Source organism: Carassius auratus, chromosome 40 (genome assembly GCF_003368295.1).
Source record: "Carassius auratus strain Wakin chromosome 40, ASM336829v1, whole genome shotgun sequence".
In the NCBI taxonomy this organism is placed as follows: Eukaryota; Metazoa; Chordata; class Actinopteri; order Cypriniformes; family Cyprinidae; genus Carassius; species Carassius auratus.
The window spans coordinates 1,955,522-1,976,946 of NC_039282.1; the positions used below are offsets into that span (position 1 = coordinate 1,955,522).

Sequence of the window (21,425 nt, forward strand, 5' to 3'; positions counted from 1 at the left end):
TGATTATTGCACAGGTGTGCCTTTAGGCTGGCCACAATAACAGGCCATGCTAAAGGCTGGTCTGTCATGACCCTATTGGGACAGGGAACTTTGCCTGGGCAGCAATGGAGTGGGGCAAGGTGTCTGACTTGCCATTCTTGGAACCATGCAGAAGCAATAGAGTTAAATCAAAGTGTCTAAAGAGACACCAGTGTGACTGGTGGAATTCAGCCTTTCTGTGAAACCTTTTGAGGGGAATTTGTGAGAAAGAACTGCCAAATCGTTGCCATGTCGTGGAGATGCTGTGTGTTTCGTAGTGCAAGCCAAACTACTTTGTTGGCCTTCCAAAAGAGGACACAACTAGAAATCAGTGGTTAACTTTTATTTACAAAACTGTTCCAAAAGATTTGGGTGTGTGCAGTGCATTTTAGGGAGGAAAGTTTCCCGAGCCTGGTGATGGGTGTAACACTTCTGTTACATGCTTGAGGAATTCGTCCAATCACAATGCGTTAGATAGCTGGCTAATCAGAGCACACCTTGCTTTTCAGAATAATGATTTTTGTTAAAATCGAAATGTTTCAGAAAGGTGGGGCATAGAGGAGCAACAATAACATACAGTGTGTGGAATATATATATTTTTAAAACCTTAAACTGTGTAAACATTGCATTTCACCAAATACACAAAGTAATGTTATTTTTAGCAGCGTCATATCACCCCTTTAGTCTTGGCATATTCTGTGTGAATTCAGCAATGTTTTTTTTAAATACCAGTTCTCACTTTTACGGATGAATCGCATACAATATAAGGCCAAAGCTCATGATTTATGTGCTTAAACTACTAGCTTAGACACACCCACACATATATGATGTAAATATCCTGTTCTTTCCTGTTGTAAAGGAAATTACAATGAACTGAATTCAGACATTCCCTCTTGTCTATTCATCTGACCGACTGAAGGGAATAAACACTACCTCCCACTCTGTTCCTCTTTCAGTGTTTACTCAAGGCAAACCTCTGATGGAATGTGTTTGAGTAAAACACTGAAGGGTATGGAGCAGAGCACAATAACAAATAGGTGCTTTAAGGCCATCAGGTAGATTTATCTGTATACAACTGGACTTCAACAAATAAAACTGACATTCAGTTGCTAAAAAAAATGAACAATGACTGGACAATTTAAACAAACCTTCATACTGAAGCAGACTGGTGAACAGGTGTAACAGTCATAAATTACATGTTCTCAGTGTAATAAATAACCCTGTAAAAGCCATCAAAGAAAGGTGTTTGGCCAAAGATAAATCTCTGCAATTCATAAGCTCCTGTAGCGAAGGAATTTGAATATATAGGGAGTGCTGTTACCCACAGGGAACTAAAACCTGGTTAATAAAAATCCATATATGACATGAGAACATGCTTCAATGCTTCAGTGTGTCCTTTATATACACATTACTGAATGAGGCTTCTGCTTATATATTTCTATACTTCTTGCTAACCTTTAAGTGCAGACCATGGGATCTATAATATAGGTAATAAGTTGGCTTCTTAGATTTTGTTTTCAATCTTTCTGATTGTAAAAGTTTTTACATCTGAACTCATATTTGACCAAAATACCTGTAAACAGGTAAGAGGATCGTCATGGGATAAAGTCATCAGACTGTAATGCAAGGATCCTGGAAAGGTATGATGGGGTAATTGAACTATAGGGTATGCTATATATATATTCTTTCTGATCAATGGTTTGTTTTGCAGAGGCATTTAAACTTTCTCCAGTTAAAAAAAAGAAGTGACTGTATATGTTTAATCTGCTTTTCTAAACGTCAAGTCACTTTCATTACTGAATTACATTACCTCACAGCAAAAAATCCAGAGTGAAATTAACTCTGCTGGGAGTACATGTGAGACCACACTCAAGAGTGTGAAAGTGTTAAAATAGGAGTGTTAAATTAACACTGAAGCTGAGTTAAAGTTAATGAGATAATGAACTGATTAATTGAGGGATGATTGACCATTATTGACGAGACCTGATGTTAACATGCAGAATCAACAAAGATGAAAATCACTATTTTTATGTCAGCATTATAGTGGTCAGTGTTTGCTTTAGTTGGGCTCTTGAGCATTACATTTTTAAAGTGAGATTTGGTTTGGCTGTTACAACTGAATTGTAGCAAACAGACAAGAAAATCGGCAAACTCAATTAAAGCCTAAACAGATTTGATTGACCTCATTGATTATAACAACCCTGTGATTGTGCAGTACCTGATCATTTAAAGGATTTCTTGAAAGTTGTTCTGATAATAAGAAAAAGCTTGTTTTAGACACAGACATACATCAAAAATTAGGGTGGGAATCTCAACAACGGTGACAAACAGCATATTCAGAAAAACAGAACAACTCTAAACATTAGAAAACAAACTACTAAAAGAAACATAAAAAACAAAAATAGAATAGTAAGAATAAAGGAAATCACTGAAACAATTCAGCTAATAATTTCTTCATGCCGCAATGCATCATGGGAGCCATGGATGAATTTTGATAGGTGGCACCCAGAATGCACTGCAACATGCTTTTTGGATTTTCACCATTGTTGAGATTCACAGGTTGATTCTTGATGTTTGCATGTCTAACTTAAAAGACTCTTTTGAAAGATTTTTGAGCAAACAACTTTTAAGAAATTCCTCAGATTGTATTTAAAATGCTGGAAATACTTTGCTGAAGAATCATAGGGCTGCAATAATCAACAATGTAACTTTAACTCTGTAATTCAGGAATATCAGTAGTCTTTGCTTGTCTATCATCTTTATAACTCAGTTATAACAGCCAATTAAAATCTGACTTTAACATTTTAGGGCTCAAGAGCCCAACTAAAGCAAACACTGACCACTATAATGGTGACACCATTAAAATAGTGATTTTCATCTTTGTTGATTCTGCATGTTAACATCAGGTCTCGTCAATAATGGTCAATCAACACTCAATTAATCACTTAATTACCTTTAACTCAGCTTCAGTGTTAATTTAACACTCCTATTTTAACACTTTCACACTCTTGTGTGTGGTCTCACATGTACTCCCAGCAGAGTTAATTTCACTCTGGATTTTTTGCTGTGCAGTTGCTGTTATATAGTTCACGTTAGTTTGATTTTATGCCAAAATAAAGTGTGGAATTCCAGTGATGTTTGCTAATGGTGTTAAAGCACTAAAGAAGTTCAAGCTGTGAGTGAAACGTTTGTGGTTCTTTTTTGTAATTTTTCTCCTTCACATTTTGCATCTTTTATTATTTGGTATGTGGGCCTTTTTTGCACTTTTGCCATGTTGGTTCGAACAATGCATTAAAAAAAACAAAATATTTAATGTCTCATCACGTTCCATTAGGAATTTCATTATTACACAAATCACATATTATAAAATGTCTACACATTTTCAATTTAAAACGGTGAGATTCTAGGAAAATTGCCAAGTAGATTGCATCACTGTATTTTACTGTTGGTTGTTTAACATTTATTTCATAAAACTACTTCATCCTTACCTTGCTCTTTCACTGTTAAACTAAAGCTTCATATATATATATATATATATATATATATATATATATATATATATATATATATATATAAATTTAAATAGTAGGGGAAAATGACATTTCTGCCATTTCCTAAATGGGCAATGAAACTCACATAGAGGTCACACAAGTCGACTGCATTTAATACAGCTGTGAAAGGAATTAAATATCTTTGCCTGCTTTTGGACTACTTTTGGATCAAGACTAGTTTCAGAGAAAGACATGAGAGGCTTAAAGATGCAGCAGCCAAAACCATTAAATGGAAAAATCCAGAATATCCAAACAAAAGCTGATCTACCTCTATGTTCTGAGGTGCTGTATATAAATCAGTCATCATTCAAATCCAAAATGAGCCAATATGTGGCATGACATTTCAAAATGTCTCACTTTCAACATTTGATATGTTATCTATATTCTATTGTGAATAAAATATAAGTTTATCAGTCCCAACTTTTTTGGAATCGGGTTTGTGTACTACTTCATTAACAAATACTTGTAACACTTTACAATAAGCGTCAATTAGTTAATGTTAGTTAATGTACTTATTATATTAATGTGTTTTTAATTGTTTAATTATTGTAAAGTACTAAATAAATAATGTCAGGAACATGGTGAGGGTTCATCTTATTGAGGAACTCATCACTGATATTGGCATTGGCAAAATCAAAGCTGGGGTAAAAACAAGAGCATGTTACACTCTATGACCTGTTTTCATGCATTAAAATCTTTTCATGCTAATAAAAACTGAAATTAAACACACTCACAGTAAACCAGACATCACACTGACCTTCCACCAGTCAGGGTTTGCTAGAGTTATCACTGTTTAGAATGAAGCTCACGAGGCTGCATTCATTTGATTAAAAATACAATTATATGATGAAATATTATTACAATTCAAAATAACTACTTTCTATGTGTATCTCTGTTAAAGTGTAATGTATTTCTGAGATGCTCCGCTGTATTTTCAGCATCATTCCTCCAGTCTTCAGTATCACATGATCTTCAGAAATCATGAAAATACGCTGATTTATTTTAAATATTGGATACCATTTTGCTGCTTCACATATGAGATGAATACACATGGTAGATTTATGGTTTGAATAAATGCTGTTCTTTTCAACTTTTTATTCATAAAAGAATCTTGAAATAAAAAAATAATAATAATTATTAGAAACCAGAAAACTAATGAAACAAAAGTAGAAAGCATATTAAACTGACTTTAACAGAACTGCGCCAGTCCAGCAGAGAACGGACTAAGGTTCTCTCATTGGTTTATAAAACACTGCACACAATCTGACAGCTCTGAACACCTCAGACTGTCTGCTAGAAGTGTCCCGAATCATAGTTCAGGATCCTCTAGAGCTAATCTTCGTGTGGAGTTGTGTGTGAGTTTTATGCTATCTTCTGGTTCCTTTATTGTTGCTTTATTCATTTCATTTTGATATTGAGGACAGTATTGAGGCCAGCGCTCTCAATGCTTCAAAATCAGCTGCTCCAAGTAGTAAAACGTCTTTTTGTGGACAGTCTGAAAAAAGAAAAAGAAAACTTCAACAAGGGAACCAAAAAAAGTTACAAGGATATCACTGATGGCTACAGAGAAAACTCACTTTACTTTTGGTTTCCCTAATTGTGCAACTGCAATGTGACAACTGCATGTTTGTGTTTTTCGAGATGCTCCTGGATTCACACTCTTTTGGACTAATGAATTTACATGACTTCATAATTTACCATCTAATTTCTATCCTGAAGCCCTTAACTCTTCATTCATAAAAATCTTTATAAGTGCATAATGCAAACAGTGAAGTTAAACTTTAAAAACTGCAGGCAACTGTGTGAACGAATGGGAAGATAGAAAGGTGAAATCTTAAGTACTTCACAGTAGAACAAGTAAATTATATGCAGAATTAAAGCAATAAAAAACAAACTACACTGAAAACAAAATTGATGTAGGAAATATTTTGATTCAGAAATTGCTAGTGATTTAGTTATTACAAAGAAATGGCATGCAACACTTTAAATTAAACATGGAATTTTGAAGAAGTGCAACTGAAGAAGTAATCTTTCTGTATAACCTTTTTTTATGTTGTATATAAATAATAAACAAGTATAAATTAATATATAAATAACCCCAATCATGGATTGAGTCCAGTTGAATTTTCCATTGACTTGTAGCTAGATATTGTGTGGTGGTGACTGGGTCACACAGTCCCTAAATCACAGACACATAATCTACAAAAACATCAGCATTCCCCGGATAATCAGCGTTTGGCTGGAATGATGGGAAGGATCTTACCCTTGCTCTCATCCAGGCTGAAGCTCATCAGGTGTGAAGGGTGAAAACCTTCCTCAAAGAGAGACTTGAGGGGAGCAGATGGCAAATGTGACAGGTGTGAAATGCTCTTATTCACTAAATGAAGCGTTTGGTCTGTGGATTCAGCGATTCATTCAGATTGTACGAACACAAACATCCGAAACTCATTTCATTGAGATCTAACACAACTCTGTATAATGACATGGGTAGGACACAGGTATTACAAGGAGAGGGTGACTTATGAGGACATAACCCACGTCCCCATTTTTCAAAACACTTATAAATCATTATTTTTTTGAGAAAGTAAAAGTGCACAAAGTTTCCTGTGAGGGTTAGGGTTGGTGTATAAAAACCATTACGCCTATGGGATGAACACACTTTACACAAAAACAAACATGAGTTTCTCTGCTGTAGGTGGTTTCATCAGTTTTAACGGCTCGTGGTGAGTCAGGGTGTTCTGGCCATGTCCCGGTCACTCTGTGACTACCCCCTGAAGAACCTGAACGTGCTGATCCCTGACCTTTGACCTGGACAGGCTACAGCCTCAGTTCATGATCCTGGCGTCAGATGGACTCTGGGATGCCTTCAGCAATGAGGAAGCCGTGCATTTCATTAAAGCGTGTCTGGTTGAACCGCACTTCGGTGCAAAGAGCATCGTGCTTCAGGTGTTTTCCCGCAGCTGTCCAGACAACATCACTGTGATGGTGGTCAAGTTCAGGAAGAGAGGCTCCAGGCCCCGGCCAGCGAAGGAGAATCAGATCCCATGTGTGATATCATAACATATAATTTAATGAACGAGTGACTGGATGAATGATTAACATTACACCTGAGCCTAACGTTAGATAAAAACATATTTTTGGAGAAGCTACTGTTTGTATTTATGTTAAATGCAATTATTCCTCATTAAAGGAATTGTTCCCTTATGAATCACACAAACACAATCTTGAAGAATCAATAGACTAGTCTTGTTTGGTTTAATTAACCTGGTCATTATATATGTGCTGTTTTCAACAATTAGAAGTTGGAACCCATCTAACACATATGGTATGTTAAATAAAGTTTAGAAACTGAAATCAGTTCGTAAAAACACATCGTAGAAAAAACATCGGTGACACTTTATAATAACTGCACACTATTAATCATTAATTAAGCATTAGTAAACAGATCATTCATAATATATAAAGCATTAATAGACAGTAATAAGCAGTTTATAAATACAGATATAAATGCTGTATTCTTGATTTAAAAGCATATCTATAATGTGTTTAATTGTATTTTCATACTTCATTCATGATCAATTTATAATTTCTCAATGAAGTATAGCATTATTTACAAACCAGTTATTTAGGAGTTGCCAGTGATTCATAAGATCACAAGAAATGAGCTCATCTAAAGTGAGGACTAGTTATGCCTTGTAAAGCATTTATAAAGGATATTTAAAGGCTCAGTTATCCTCTAAAAAAAATGCAAACAAACACCACACAGTGATACAGAACATAGAAATATTAACAGCCTTTAAATCTCATTTGTAAAAGCTTTACAAGGCATAAATAGTCCTCACTTTAGATGAGCTCACAAAAGTAGTTAACTAACAACTATCAGAATCAGAATCAGAATCAGAATGAGCTTTATTGCCAGGTATGTTTACACATACGAGGAATTTGTTTTCGTGACAGAAGCTCCGCAGTACAACAGAATGACAGCGACAGAACATAAAACACATAATAAAAGAATAAAAAATACAAATAAGTAGATAGTGAATAACAATATACAAATGACAATTGTAGGCAAGTATATTACAAAATGAAGTTATGTATGTACATATATATTGTGTGCAAAATTTAAGTGTATACTAAGTATGTGTGTTAGATAAATAAAGTGTGTGTGTATATAAATATAAAGTGTAGTGTGTTCGCCGTTATTATCAGCTGTTCATAAGATGTATTGCCTGAGGGAAGAAACTGGTCCTGTGTCTGGTCGTTCTAGTGCTAACTACCGAGTAAACCCTGAATTACAGTAGAATATATGTTAATAAACCATTTATTAACACTATAAGTAACTATTACTATATGTCTGAATAAAAAGATGTATGAATGCACATTTAAATAATTTATTAATCATTTACTTAAAATTTCTAAGTGATCTTATGAACCACTGACAACTCCTTAATAACTGGTGTGTAAATAATGCTATAATTAATTTAGAAATGATAAATTGATCATTAATAAAGTATGATTACTATTATTAAATACATTATAGATATGTTCTTAAATCAGGTATAAAGCATTTATATATTTATTTATTAACTGCTTATAAATGTCTATTAATGCTTTATAAATGATGAATTAACTGTTTCCTAATGCTTAACTAATGATTAATATCATGCAGTTATATATAAAGTGTTACCAAAACATCTTTACTGAAACACTTTTATATATTTCAGGTATATCTGACTTCCAGCCTTGACTTGATTCAGTGATCATTGGAGGGTTTAACTTCAAGTATGTTGCCTTATTTTAATCATCATGCTCTTATGATGAATTTATTTGCCAAAGGAGTGGCGTTGTCCAGAATGTGTTTACAGTGTCCACACGTGTCACGTGCACATTACACATTCTGTTTGTGCTAAAGGATGATTGAGTACAGTTTTTATTTGTTTTGTTGCATTAATAAATGTATGTATGTGTTTATATAATGTGTTGAGGTTTACTTACTATGATCTATGGACTTCATCTGCTCTTACAAGAAACACAGTATTTATCATTTTATTTGGGAACTATCAAATTACATTTTTATTGAAAGTTACAAATTTAGTTTAACATATTTATTTCTATATTTAATATATATATGTGTTATAATGAGTTTGCACTGGAGAGTCCAGCTGCATTTTCTGAATTGAGTAGAGTTACCATGACAACTGCAGCATCCTCACACAACAAAGAGGACCACTAACTCATCTCTCTCATTTACTGCTAAGGTTAGTTAAATGTATTCACTTTTAATGTCATAATTTATGTAAACTGTAGCATTTGCACTCTTGCAGGGGGTAGTAACAAACATTATACAATGATCATATAAGCAGTAAAAAAGACTGAAGATGAAATGCTAAGGGAGAGCGACAGGCAAAAGTCCCATAATACTGGAGTGTGTGGCGAATCTGCCGCTTCAGATCATTTCATGTCTCGAGAGTGAAGGTGAATTCGGGAATCCAGTCAACTACAGAGCGCCACCTGCCGGAGACAATACACCACTGACATAATAATTATAATAAAAATAATATAATAAATAATAATAATAATACATCTTAAATAGATTTGTATATTACTGTTTGTATAGTATTGAAGTAATTAGCAATTATGTAATTAAAAAAAAAAAGTTAAAAAATAAGATTTTTGTTTGTTTTGCCGATCACTTCAAAAGGATCTTCTTAAAATAACCAAACCGATGAAGGCTGTAAATTAACGTTAATCTAAAACTATCTTAAATAACCCATGTATTTCTCTACAGTCCACAGCGCAGTGGTCACACTGATCTGTTTGGTGATATAACCTATGGATATAACTGTGGTTCCTCCCGCTCCACCGGCGATCCCAGCATGCACCACGCCTCATTAGCATAACACACTCCGGTGTCTACAAGAGCCGAGCGAACACAGCAGCTCCTGAGAGCCACGAGCGCGTCTGGATCAAACCGAGTATTAACACACATCGGCATCATGAGCGACAGCGAGAAGCTGGACAAGCAGCGGCTGAAGAACTTCAAGAATAAAGGCCGCGATCTGGAGGTAAAGCCCGCGTGACGTCGAGCAGTTCCACCGCCGCTTCCCGAGATATAACCGCGGAATCACCCGCTACCGAGCGCTCGTGTCGCGCCTCCCGCCGAATGTGCTCGGATACGAGCCTTCATGCGGGAATGGTGTGGATAAATTAGTCCGATGTGTGATGAAAAGGCGTTAGCCGCGCGGCTAGCTAGCCGTGTTAGCCGTTAGCATCGAGCTCGCGCACGTCGCAGCTCGTAATAAAAGTGTGTGTTTATTAACATCCGTCAGATTGAGCTCCGGGACACGCTCAGATCAGCCGTGATTAGTGATTCTGGACTCAGTCTGTGTGTGTGTGTGGTGTCCGAGGACTCTCAGAGTCTCAGAGCACATCATGAGCTCGCTGTCGGCCTTCTGCTCGAGAACACACTCACACTTACTCGCTCACACACATACTGGATCAGACACTCTCACACACTCTCTCTCAAACACACACACACACGCAGCTCTGGATCAGACACTCTCTCTCAAACACACAGATCTGGATCAGACACACTCTCTCTCTCAAACACACACACATACAGCTTTGGATCAGACTCTCTCACACACTCTGAGCTCGTGTCTGTGTATAAATCATGGTCCTGGATGCATCAGCTCAGCCTGTGTTTGACACTCTTGATTGTCTTCCTGATGTCCTCGGGTTTGGCTGCATGACCCTCAGTGTGTGATTTCAATGGTCTTGTAATACCCAGGTGTTCACCAGAGGCCTCTTATCATCCAAAGCTCAATCTAAGTGAAGCTTATTGTATACATAACACTGATTGTGTTTTCCATTGTGATGAATAAGGGCTGGAAACTACCTGATGTGATCAGGTTTAATGATCCGTGTGTTTGGGTGGGTCACTAGAGACTCACACAGGACTGAGTTGACAGTGTGATCACAGGGTGTGTGTGTGTGTGTGTTGTTCAGTGATTGGCACTAATGCTCTTCTGGTTTCTCCTGTCCAGTCAATGAGAAGACAGCGGACTGAGGTGGTGGTTGAGCTCAGGAAGGTGAGATCTGTTGTTGTTGAGGATGATTTGTGTGTATGATCTATGTATGAGTCGCTGATCTAATCGTGGTTAACTCCTGGTGTGTTCCTGCAGAATAAGAGAGACGAGCACCTGCTGAAGCGCAGGAACGTGCCTCACGAGGACGCCTGTGACGATTCTGACGCAGATGGAGATCTGAGAACTGTGAGGACTCCTCTACTCAGATTACTTCTTAATTTAATGTTTAACAAGTCTTTGAACAGGTGAATTCAGTTTAAAGTTAATACTGTAATTTGTTTCTTTTTATACAATAGCAAAACACTTCTCTTGAAGCAATAGTGCAGGTAAGTCATGCATTTAAATAAAAACTAAAATATGATTTTAATAAACGAAGAATCCTTCTAATGAGTGAATCTCATGAAATTGCCTGACTCTTTCTTCACCTGTATTCAAAGAACAAAAATTGCATAATGAAAATTTCTGTTGTAAAGCGTAATCTGTTATCATGATCACCGCTGTATTTTCAGCATCATTCCTCCAGTCTTCAGTGTCACATGATCTTCAGAAATCATGAATAATATGATGATTTACTGCTCAAGAAACAATTCTTAATGTTCAAAACAGGTTTTGCTCTATTAAAATGTTTTTAATCATTTTAGTTTGAAATCTTTTTTTTTTTATACTTTGAAGTGTTACATTTAAAGTAACACATTTCACAGTTACCTGTATGCTGAATGGAAAAGTGTATAAAAACATTTTAATAACCACTCAAAATCCTAAGAGATTTTTATTTTTTTTTATATATATTTTTTTTAATGTGCTTATCCCTGTGATATGTGAATGTTAAAGTCTCTGTACATCCAGCTGATAACCTATAGCATCAATCACAGTAACTTCTTGATACGGAGTGGTGAAGACGACATGCATCTGAACAAACTGAGCTGTAATCCTCTCAATCTAGCAGCACTACTGAACTTGTGAAGCATGTGATGTGCAGCGGTCTGGAGATGGGATGCTCCTGATCTAAAGGTCTGGATACGCTTGACCACTGGGTTTTCTGGGATTGCATGGCCAATCGTGAAAAGACCAGATGTGAATCTTCTCTCATTTGAGACTGATTGCAGTGCAACCTCACAAACCGTTTCAGATGCAGCTGGACCCTTATAACTGCGTCAGGTTGTTGAAGCCACATGTTTACATCTTACTCCTTACAAAACAGCAGAAATGATGACATGGCCACACACCACAGCTTGTCCACTGATATGGACCATCTTCTCACAAAACACACTCGAACTGATCCAAAGGAACCTCCCAGTTTGACATTGCATCCTCAATCTGCAGTATTTCCATGAAACTCTTCATTTAAAGATGTGAATGCCAGATTCTGTCACCAGTGCTGATGATGCGCTCTCAACAGCTGAATAAAGTGCAGTGTGTATCTGTTGCTTCTAGTAATGTGAACTGATTGATTTTCATGCATCGAGGGAATGGAAGATCGTTTGGTGAACACACGTCTATGTGGCCGAGTGTGAATGTAAGCGTTAACACATCTGATCCCTGAGGAACCCCTGAAGTGGCCATACCTGAGATTCTCACCACTCTCTTTTCCGTCCCGCTCTGTTGATCACTGATGAGTGTGCCATTATTAGAGTTCGGAAAATATTTACTGTAAATGTTCAGCTCTTTGGAACCGTAGTCATCATAGATAGTCCCACTGACTAAATGAATGATCCTGGACTTCCTCGTCTGACTGAACGCTTAAGACTCGGCTGTTTCATGAGGTTCACTCTTACAGCTGCTTGATGATATGACTTGTACGTGTTTCCCAGTGTGTGATGATCATTGTGTGTGTTTGTAGAATGCCACCAGTGATAACCAGGGCATCCAGCTCAGTGCTGTTCAGGCTGCCAGGTGTGTAACCGCTCGTGTTCATGATGATGTTTGCTAACCGCAGTCTGGAGTGTTGTAAGAGTTTACTCTGTGACTGCTGAGCACTGATAACCTGTGTCACTTCCTGTTGACCTCGTCTCGCAGGAAGCTGCTGTCGAGTGACCGCAACCCTCCCATAGACGACCTGATCAAGTCTGGGATCCTGCCCATCCTGGTGCACTGTCTGGATCGAGACGACAAGTGAGGCCTGTGTGACGTGCCTGATTGAGTGGCTGTGTTCGGAGTCTGTGCTGATCTGTGGTTTGTGTCTCCTCTCTGTGCTTCAGCCCTTCTCTGCAGTTCGAGGCGGCCTGGGCTTTGACCAACATCGCATCTGGCACATCTGAGCAGACCCAGGCCGTGGTGCAGTCCAGTACGTACACCTGACGCTCTCGGCTCTTGTCTGAGTTCAGCGTTTCAGCATCTGTTGTGCTGGACAGAGGTTTTCAGTGCTGTCTTCACTGTTTGTTCCTGCATGTGTCTAATAGCAGAAACTGACGGGATCCAGTCATGAGTGATTAGTCATAGAAAAAAGTCAATTTGGGTTCAGTTTGGGTCTTTTAAAGAAGCAACTTTTTGTGCAATAATCAATTTTGACATTCACAATTTCCAGCATTTTTGTGGACAAATTATTGCATTTTCACCAGATTAATAACGAGAATGTTAAGGGATTATTTTTGTATGAATAAATGCACTCAAAAGGATTTTTTTTTTTGGTACATGGACCACATAAGTTGCACATTTTGCAGAACAATGTTTTTAGCCAAATTGTGAAACTAATTATTACCATTATTATTGCCGATTTAGGTTGTCTGGGTTCTGATTAACAATATGAAAATGGTAGCAACTGTTGACCAAAACGAGAGAGATTTAACCTGAAGTTAGGGTGGTATGTGTGAGGGTTAACTGAGTGTAAGTGTGGTGTGTTCACCTGTGTCTTATCTTTATCTGTGTGTTTGTGTAGATGCTGTTCCTCTGTTCCTGCGTCTGCTGCACTCTCCGCATCAGAACGTGTGTGAGCAGGCCGTTTGGGCTTTAGGGAACATCATCGGTGAGTGTTACTCTGTCCGGGATCCTCAAGTCTGACCCACGTGATCCACATTCCTGCAGAGTTCAGCTCAAACCCTAATGCTGTGTTCACACCAAACACGAATATAGCGTCTGCCACGAATTATTTCAATGTTAAGTCAATGCAAAAGCACGTTTACGCGAAATTTCACCTCATTTGTGCATCTAGTTTGCGTGAATGCCGCATATTGAGTGTTTTGCACGTTAAGTGGGAATGGTGCTTTTTGTGTATTTAAGCGTTTGACGCGAATTCGCGTCTGCCACCAGAGTTGGAAAAATGTGAACTTTGGCGTCAATTCGCGGCACGTTTCTAAGATAAGCGACAAACGAATTCTATTTTATCTTGAACCACTAAAGAGACATCAGAGCCAGCTGCACATATCAGAAGGTCTAGCCGAGGAGAGGCTGCTCTCGGCGGATACATGATTACTCATCTCCCTCTAAAAATCGGCAAAACACATTTTTAAATAAATGCTGTCTTTGTAAATAAACTGCATATTTGAGTTTAAAACAACTACACTCTCGCCTGAAATACTTTTAAAACTGTATTTCATAACACGATAACAGTAATATTTTGAAAATTGTCCGAATAAAAGTGGCGGTTGAAAATGCTGCGTGAACTCAGCTGGCATCCCCCCATTATGTGAAATTGCATCTGAATTGCAAACTAGACGCGAATTTGATGCTCTATTTGCGTTTGGTATGAACACAGCATAATCAAACCCACCTGAGCGAGCTAATCAGTGTCTTCAGATGATGAGAGAATCACAGATCAGTGAGTTTGACTCTGACCAGGGCTGGAGCTGAACCCTGCGGTGCACTGACCTCCAGGACCAGATGTGAGCATTATCACCAGCCCAGGGTCAAAGATCCAGCATGGAGTGTCCTAGGAAATCTGTTTTATTGCCCCCCCCCCCCATTTCATCTTTTTTTTATTTTAATGATTAGATTTAAAAAATATTAATCAAAAAGCATGTTTAAATAATTGAAAACACTACTAAACAGCAATTTTTAAAAAGTTGATCTCAATTTCAAGGCCTTTTTTTGTCTAATTTCCATTGAATGATTTCATTAAATTTGAATTATCAAAATCAACTCTAAATAATAGGTTAAGATTTTTTTTTTTATTACATCCTGGTAAATATTCCTTAAATGTTTTAATAATTTAGTACTATCATTACATTTAAGAAATGGATTTCTGTCAGTGTCTTCCAGTTAAAACAAACCTTTATTTTGATGGTTTGCTGTTAACTCGTTTAATTTTCTCTTTCTGTATATGATATGATGATAGTTTTTATCAAATGAAGCTGATGTTAACCGCTCATGAAGTGACTCTCAGAGCTGTTCTTGAGGTTGCCTGTGTCCATGTGATCATATTATACAGGCCGCAGAGACCAAAAACACGGAGCATCATGAAATGAAAACACTTGTGTAATTCACACAGACATGCAGAATTCATGTTATAATAGTGATTTGGTCCAATTTGTGTTTTAATGTAAGGGTGTATATGGAAGATTCGGTGAGATTCTGTGTTCTTCACTAAATCCCATCTTTATGACTGGATCCACACGCTCAGACTCCTGTAGCATCAGCTCCTGACGGACGGTTCTTCTCATGCTGATGGGCTGATGGGTAATCTCTGTGCTGTTACAGGTGATGGTCCTCAGTGCAGAGACTACGTCATCAGTCTGGGGGTGGTCAAGCCGCTCCTGTCCTTCATCAGCCCCTCCATACCCATCACCTTCCTCCGCAACGTCACTTGGGTCATGGTGAACCTGTGCAGGCACAAGGACCCTCCCCCGCCCATGGAGACCATCCAGGAGGTATGAGTGACCCGTCTGTGACCTCTTGCCCTGTCTGCAGCACACACTAACAGTCTCTTGTGTGATGATGTGTGTGTGTGTGTGTGTTGACACAGATTCTCCCTGCGCTGTGCGTGCTCATCCACCACACTGATGTGAACGTAAGTGCTGCTCTCGCTCTGTGTGTACATGCACCGCTCCGTGTCACACGTGTGGATGGGTTTGACTGTGTTCTGTGCAGATCCTGGTGGACACCGTCTGGGCGCTGTCTTATCTCACTGACGCTGGCAATGAGCAGATCCAGATGGTCATCGACTCGGGGATTGTGCCGTACCTCGTGCCCTTACTGAGCCACCAGGAGGTCAAAGTTCAGGTACAGAGGAGCGTGTTGTGCACTCATTGAGGTGTTCAGCGTGATGTGTAGCCTCTCTAATGTTAGCTGTGTGTCTCTAGACGGCTGCTCTGCGAGCGGTGGGGAACATTGTGACGGGCACAGATGAACAGACGCAGGTGGTGCTCAACTGTGACGCTCTGGGGCACTTCCCAGCGCTCCTCACACACCCCAAAGAGAAGATCAACAAGGTACCCAGTGCTCATGTGAATCTGACAGCGTCCTCTGGTCACATTTCACCCACACATCTTTAAAAATACTTGAAGCAAAGCAATTTTTTTAGTGTCGATGAGGGTTTTTAATTACTTCAGGCTACAGTAATAAAGTGCCCCTATTATGCCATTTAAGGTTGCTAATATTGTTTTATGACTCTCCGAAAACAGGTTTTCATGCATGCAAGGTCAAAAAATATTAGTTTTCTCAGAAAATAGATTTAATCTAAATTCCTAGACAAACTAGCAAAGCAGTTCAAAGCACAGTCCTTTGTGAATGGTCCAGAACCAAGTCGTCTCTGACAGGTTTCCAGATTTGTTCACATACAGCTACATGACACACTGCATGAAAGCTATTAGTCAAAGACATAATAGGGGCACTTCAAGGGGTTATTTAATTTTAGCACTCTTGGGATTGTTTTTTAGGGCCACTACCATTTTCTTGGTGAAATATTTATTGCATTTAATTTGGGGTGAAATGCTGATCTTTGGATGCTCCTGAAAAGTGCAATCAAGGCCTAAATGATGTGCTTTTGTGTTGGACATGATGACAGCTGAGGTGTGGTGCTGGTGTGAGTGACTGCTCAATACTGTTTAGAGTAATGTTTAAAGTGTATTTTAGCTCTCTAGTGTTTATAATGATGTTTAAAGTGTATTACAGCTCTGTATAGTGTGTGTGTGTGTGTGTGTGTGTGTGTGTGTGTGGGGCTGACGGTGGGGGTGGCAGACACCAGTGCTGATACAGGAGTGCATCTGAGGCGGGCCGCTCACACAGAGGCTTCTCTGCGGTCTGGCTGATGATTAGAGCCTCAGTATCATCCTCGCCCTCAGCCGCCAGCGCCACGGTCTCAGCAGGGCTGTGATTCATCTCACATGTCCTGGGATCTGATCCGACCGCCCCTCTCTCTCTCTCACACACGCTCATCAGCTCTGATGCTGGAGTAATGAGTCTGAGTCTTGCTCTTGCAGGAGGCTGTGTGGTTCCTGTCCAACATCACGGCAGGAAACCAGCAGCAGGTTCAGGCCGTCATCGATGCCAGTCTAGTGCCCATGATCGTTCTGCTGCTGGATAAGGTGGGTGACCTGGAAACAGTGGCATGTAGAGCTGTTACAGCGCTAATAATAGCATATACAGTGTGAATCTAGCAGTGACGGTTAAGATTTTACTGTGCTTTTAACACTGGTAGAGAATGGTGAATATTAACTGGTATTGATTTATCCTTTATGCAGTGTTGGGGATGCTTTCATCCACTAGGGGTTCTCTGTTTTAGCAAATGGAATGATTTTTGGTGCCAAATCTTATTTTGACACATTTTGAGAAAATGCTTTTAAAATTTTCAAAAACTCTATACACTGTGGGTATATTCACTAACCTTTCATCATGTTTGTGGATTAAAACATCCACTAAGTTAAACTGCTGTAAAAATGTATCAGATAAATTTTTCAAACTTTTTTGCATAAATCTATCAACCAAGTTTGCAACTCTTTAATTGTCAAGTTCTTAAATTGTGCCTGATTTAAAAAAGAATAATAATAATAAAAAAAAATGTTTTCAATAAAAGTGGTTGTGAATCGGATATTTATATACTTTTTATATGCTTTTTTTGCCAAAAAAAAGCTTAGTTTTTGGCTTGTATATGGAGTATAACAGCATATTGTGTGTGGGGGTGTGTGTGTGAGATTTTTGTGCACTTACCTTGATGTATCTGAGAAAATCATAAGCACCTCAGCTCTCAGAACTACATGGAGTAAACTATAAAAAAAAGAAGTGTTTATGCACCTGCTGCCTTTTGATGGTGAGAAGTACAGACCAAACAAAAACAAGTGGATTTAAAACGTTGCATGCCATCCTGCTGGTCATTTGATGGTGAGGAGAGCAGCACTGAGGTTGACTTTTAAATAGATTTATTAAAAAAAAAAAAAAAAATATTTGATACATTTTTAAAGCAGTTTAATTTAGTTGATGTTATCACACCAAACATAATGAAACCACAGTGAATTTGAACAACTCACAAGGGTTATATGTGGATGACACTAGTGCTCAATAACATGTGTCTCTCAGGGAGATTTTGGCACTCAGAAGGAGGCGGCGTGGGCCATCAGCAACCTGACCATCAGCGGCAGAAAGGAACAGGTGTGTTGTTCATCCAAACACACATTACTGTGAATGTAAGAGCGGGGCTGTGTTCAGACGTGTTGTTCTGGTCCTGTAGGTGGCGTACCTGATCCAGCAGCAGGTGATTCCTCCCTTCTGTAACCTGCTGACCGTCAAGGATGCTCAGGTGGTGCAGGTGGTCCTGGACGGACTCAGTAATATCCTCAAGATGGCTGACGACGAAGCCGAGACCATTTCCAACCTGATCGAGGAGTGTGGAGGTGAGCAGAGGATGAGACGGGTGTAGCTGCTGATGCATGATGAGTGTAGTCCGTCCTAACTGGAGAACTGCATAGCACACTTTAATTCATCAAATATCTGCTGCCTTCCACTTCCTGTTCTCTTATTGTGGCAAGTAGTTTTGAGGATGGCTATCATTTGTTTGCTCAGGTTTGGAGAAAATCGAGCAACTGCAGAACCACGAGAATGAGGACATCTACAAACTGGCTTATGAAATCATCGATCAGTTCTTCTCATCTGATGATGTAAGTTTAGGGATCCAGTTTCTTTTTGATATGTATGCTCTGACAGGATTTTTTGTTTTAAAAAGACTTGCATATTTTACTTGGCTGTTAATGTGAATTAGTATTTTTGTTACCTCTTCAGTGATCCTTCAAGTGAAGGGTTAGATGGGTGCTTGCAGGCAAATGCAGCTCTTGATGGCGTCATGCTTTACAACCGTTAACACACTTCTTTCTTTCAGATTGACGAGGACTCCAACCTGGTTCCCGAAGCGATCCAAGGAGGAACGTACAGCTTCAATTCTTCTACCAACGTGCCAGCAGAGGGGTTCCAGTTCTAGACGCGACGGGGAAGTCTGGAGATTTGTTTGTGATGCAGCACTCTGTTCAACATTAAAAATAATTAGAGCGAAAGCGAGCGAGCGAGAGCGCGAGAGAGTGTGAGAATTATGGCTGATGGGATCCAGCTGCATCTGATCTGAGAGAAATTGAGTGGAGCTTCTTTGGCCTTCTGAAGGGAGCGTCCAGACGGCTTTGAGTGGATGCGAGTGAGAGTGAGTGGCTGACTACTACGTTTCAAAACACGACCATCTAAACCAAACGCGTGTCTTTCAAACAAAACCAAACCGAACCAATGGGAATATCGAAGACATCTCGCGTGAATTATCTGAGGTAAGAACGCTAGGAGAACCTCACCACCAACGCCAACAACCAAGAGACATGAACACACTTCTGAGGTGGCCTGAGGCGTGTGTGTGAGCGCGCATGTGTGTGTGTGTGTGTGTATGTGATTGGCCCCTGAGCTGAGGGCCGTGTTCATCTGACGTGCTGGAGACAGACCCAGCAGACCAGAGCCCTCTCCCTGCAATCCAGCGGCACGTCGCTGTGCTGCGTGTGTGTGTGTGAAGGTGTGTGTGCTTGACTGACTGGTGAAACGCAGGACTGAATGTAACGAGCGCAGCGAGTCGACATCGTGTGGAAGGTGACCGATCTGGGAATTCAACGGGAAATTGTGGAATAGCCTGGAAGAGGAGGCTTAATGAATAATTAAAAAGAAAAAAAAATCACCTTCAATGGAGCGACTGGACAGGAGTGATCTAAAGAAGACAATGTCATGACTTTAATTTTCCCTTTTAATTATAATTTAGTGTGGAAGACACTGGACTGAGCTTTGGGTGTTGTGTCGAGGAGATCGTTGGGGACGTGTGTTTTGTCCCAGTGCGTTTTGTTTTTCCCTCCTTTTTTCTTTTGGTCTTCCCCCGTTTCAGATTTTATTTTTCAGTGCTGGTGTAAATACATGTAATACACATTGTGCACTGTTGTAGCTTTGCACAAATATGGGCTGTTGTACTTTTAGACCTGTCCTGCTCTGCTTTCATGAGTTTTCCCCTCTTCTGTTCTTGGGATGAATCCAGCTCATCTGCGTCCCGATGGCTCTCGTCACGTGATCATGTGAGGAGCTGTTTTCTGTGGGAGAGGTTTCAGACATATCCTTCGCATGTGCTCAACTACAGCATAGGTCATTTTAGTGGGTTTTAGGTTTGTAAGTATATGTTTTTTTTTTCTCCATTTTTACAAGTACCTAATGTAATGTTTATAACTTTTTTTCTGCCCATTTATGCCCCTCACCGTTACTGATCGACAAGCAATTCTACACTTTTTTTTTTTTTTTTTGCACATTGCAGCATTGGAGGAGTGTAAACTTTAGCGAGATGGACAAAACTCAAACTCCTATTTGTAGTGCAAATATCCAGAGTCCATCTTTATTTCTAGATATTTGTGTTCAGTGTAGAGTGACATGGATAACATGTCCCGTGTCTCTGGGAGACTGTGTGTGTCTTCATCCTGAAGCACGTACAGATAACGGTATGAAAGCGCTGTTTTCAACTATAGGATTACCATCCATTTGTTTCTCAATTTTAGTTGACTGTAGAGCTGTCTCGGTTTTGCATAACCTCTTCATGACTATTTTAGGTTTTATTTACAGCCCACCCTCCCCAACAGCATTCCTTGTTTGCAAATATGTAGTTTCAAAAGAAGAAAAACTAGATGGTATACCTATCCTGTTGGACATAGACTACAGGCTCTGTACCTATTCAAATAAATATTCAGATGTGTCTCACCGGTGCCTCTCTCAGCTGTCTGTCATCTGTCTGTTCGGAGAGCTTTAAAACAAGCTCCTGATGAGGGTTTAAAATAATTGCTCAAATAAGGATTTTTTCTTTTTTCCTTCTCAATTTTGTGTTTTTTTTCGTTTTTCTGGTCATGAAGTCGTTCACATTTAATGAACCGTTATGCACTGAATAAATTAGCTGTAGTTTGTAGACATCAGATTGTAAAATAAGTACATCTCATAGACCGAACTTGGAAAACTAAGCAGTAATTAAAGGGATGGTTCTGCCAAAATTGAAAATTAGCCCATGATTTACTTCCCTCTCAAGCCATTCTAGATGTATATGGTAATCTTATTTCAGACGAATGCAATCAGAGTATTAAATAATGTCCAGGAGTTATGTCCATGCTTCATGATGGGAGTGAATGGTAGCCCGAAATTTGACCTCCAAAAAATTTCACCCTTCCATTATTCAATTAAAGTTAATTGTATAGTGCCTTTCTATGATACAAATCATTGCAAAACAACTTTACATAAAGTTACGTTTCTACAATGTTTAGTAGTAGCTTATAAGTGGTGACTGTCAGTTTATGTGTGCATGACAGGAATTTTCTGAAAAATGAAACGGACGAACCCCGTTAACAGCAATTATTAT

General features: G+C 39.0%; 2 protein-coding genes and 1 non-coding gene across 3 annotated transcripts; all 3 read left to right on the forward strand.

The window, feature by feature from the left end:
* Positions 1-6,245: 6,245 nt before the first annotated feature.
* Positions 6,246-6,629, forward strand: LOC113058894 (protein phosphatase 1L). The gene is given in 3 exon segments (XM_074559859.1): positions 6,246-6,291; positions 6,294-6,369; positions 6,371-6,629. Coding segments are annotated over 3 exon segments (381 nt in total).
* Positions 6,630-9,425: 2,796 nt separating this feature from the next.
* LOC113058226 (importin subunit alpha-3) lies at positions 9,426-20,779 on the forward strand. Its single transcript, XM_026225925.1, has 17 exons — positions 9,426-9,634; positions 10,616-10,660; positions 10,754-10,843; positions 10,954-10,983; positions 12,498-12,550; positions 12,674-12,769; positions 12,856-12,941; positions 13,533-13,619; positions 15,290-15,459; positions 15,555-15,599; positions 15,680-15,811; positions 15,892-16,020; positions 17,011-17,115; positions 18,104-18,175; positions 18,255-18,417; positions 18,587-18,681; positions 18,900-20,779. Exons 1-17 carry the CDS (start codon positions 9,566-9,568, stop codon positions 18,996-18,998), a joined length of 1,566 nt encoding a protein of 521 aa, XP_026081710.1. The 5' UTR covers positions 9,426-9,565; the 3' UTR covers positions 18,999-20,779.
* Positions 16,604-16,935, forward strand: LOC113059052 (small Cajal body-specific RNA 7). The gene has a single exon (XR_003278060.1).
* Positions 20,780-21,425: the final 646 nt, after the last annotated feature.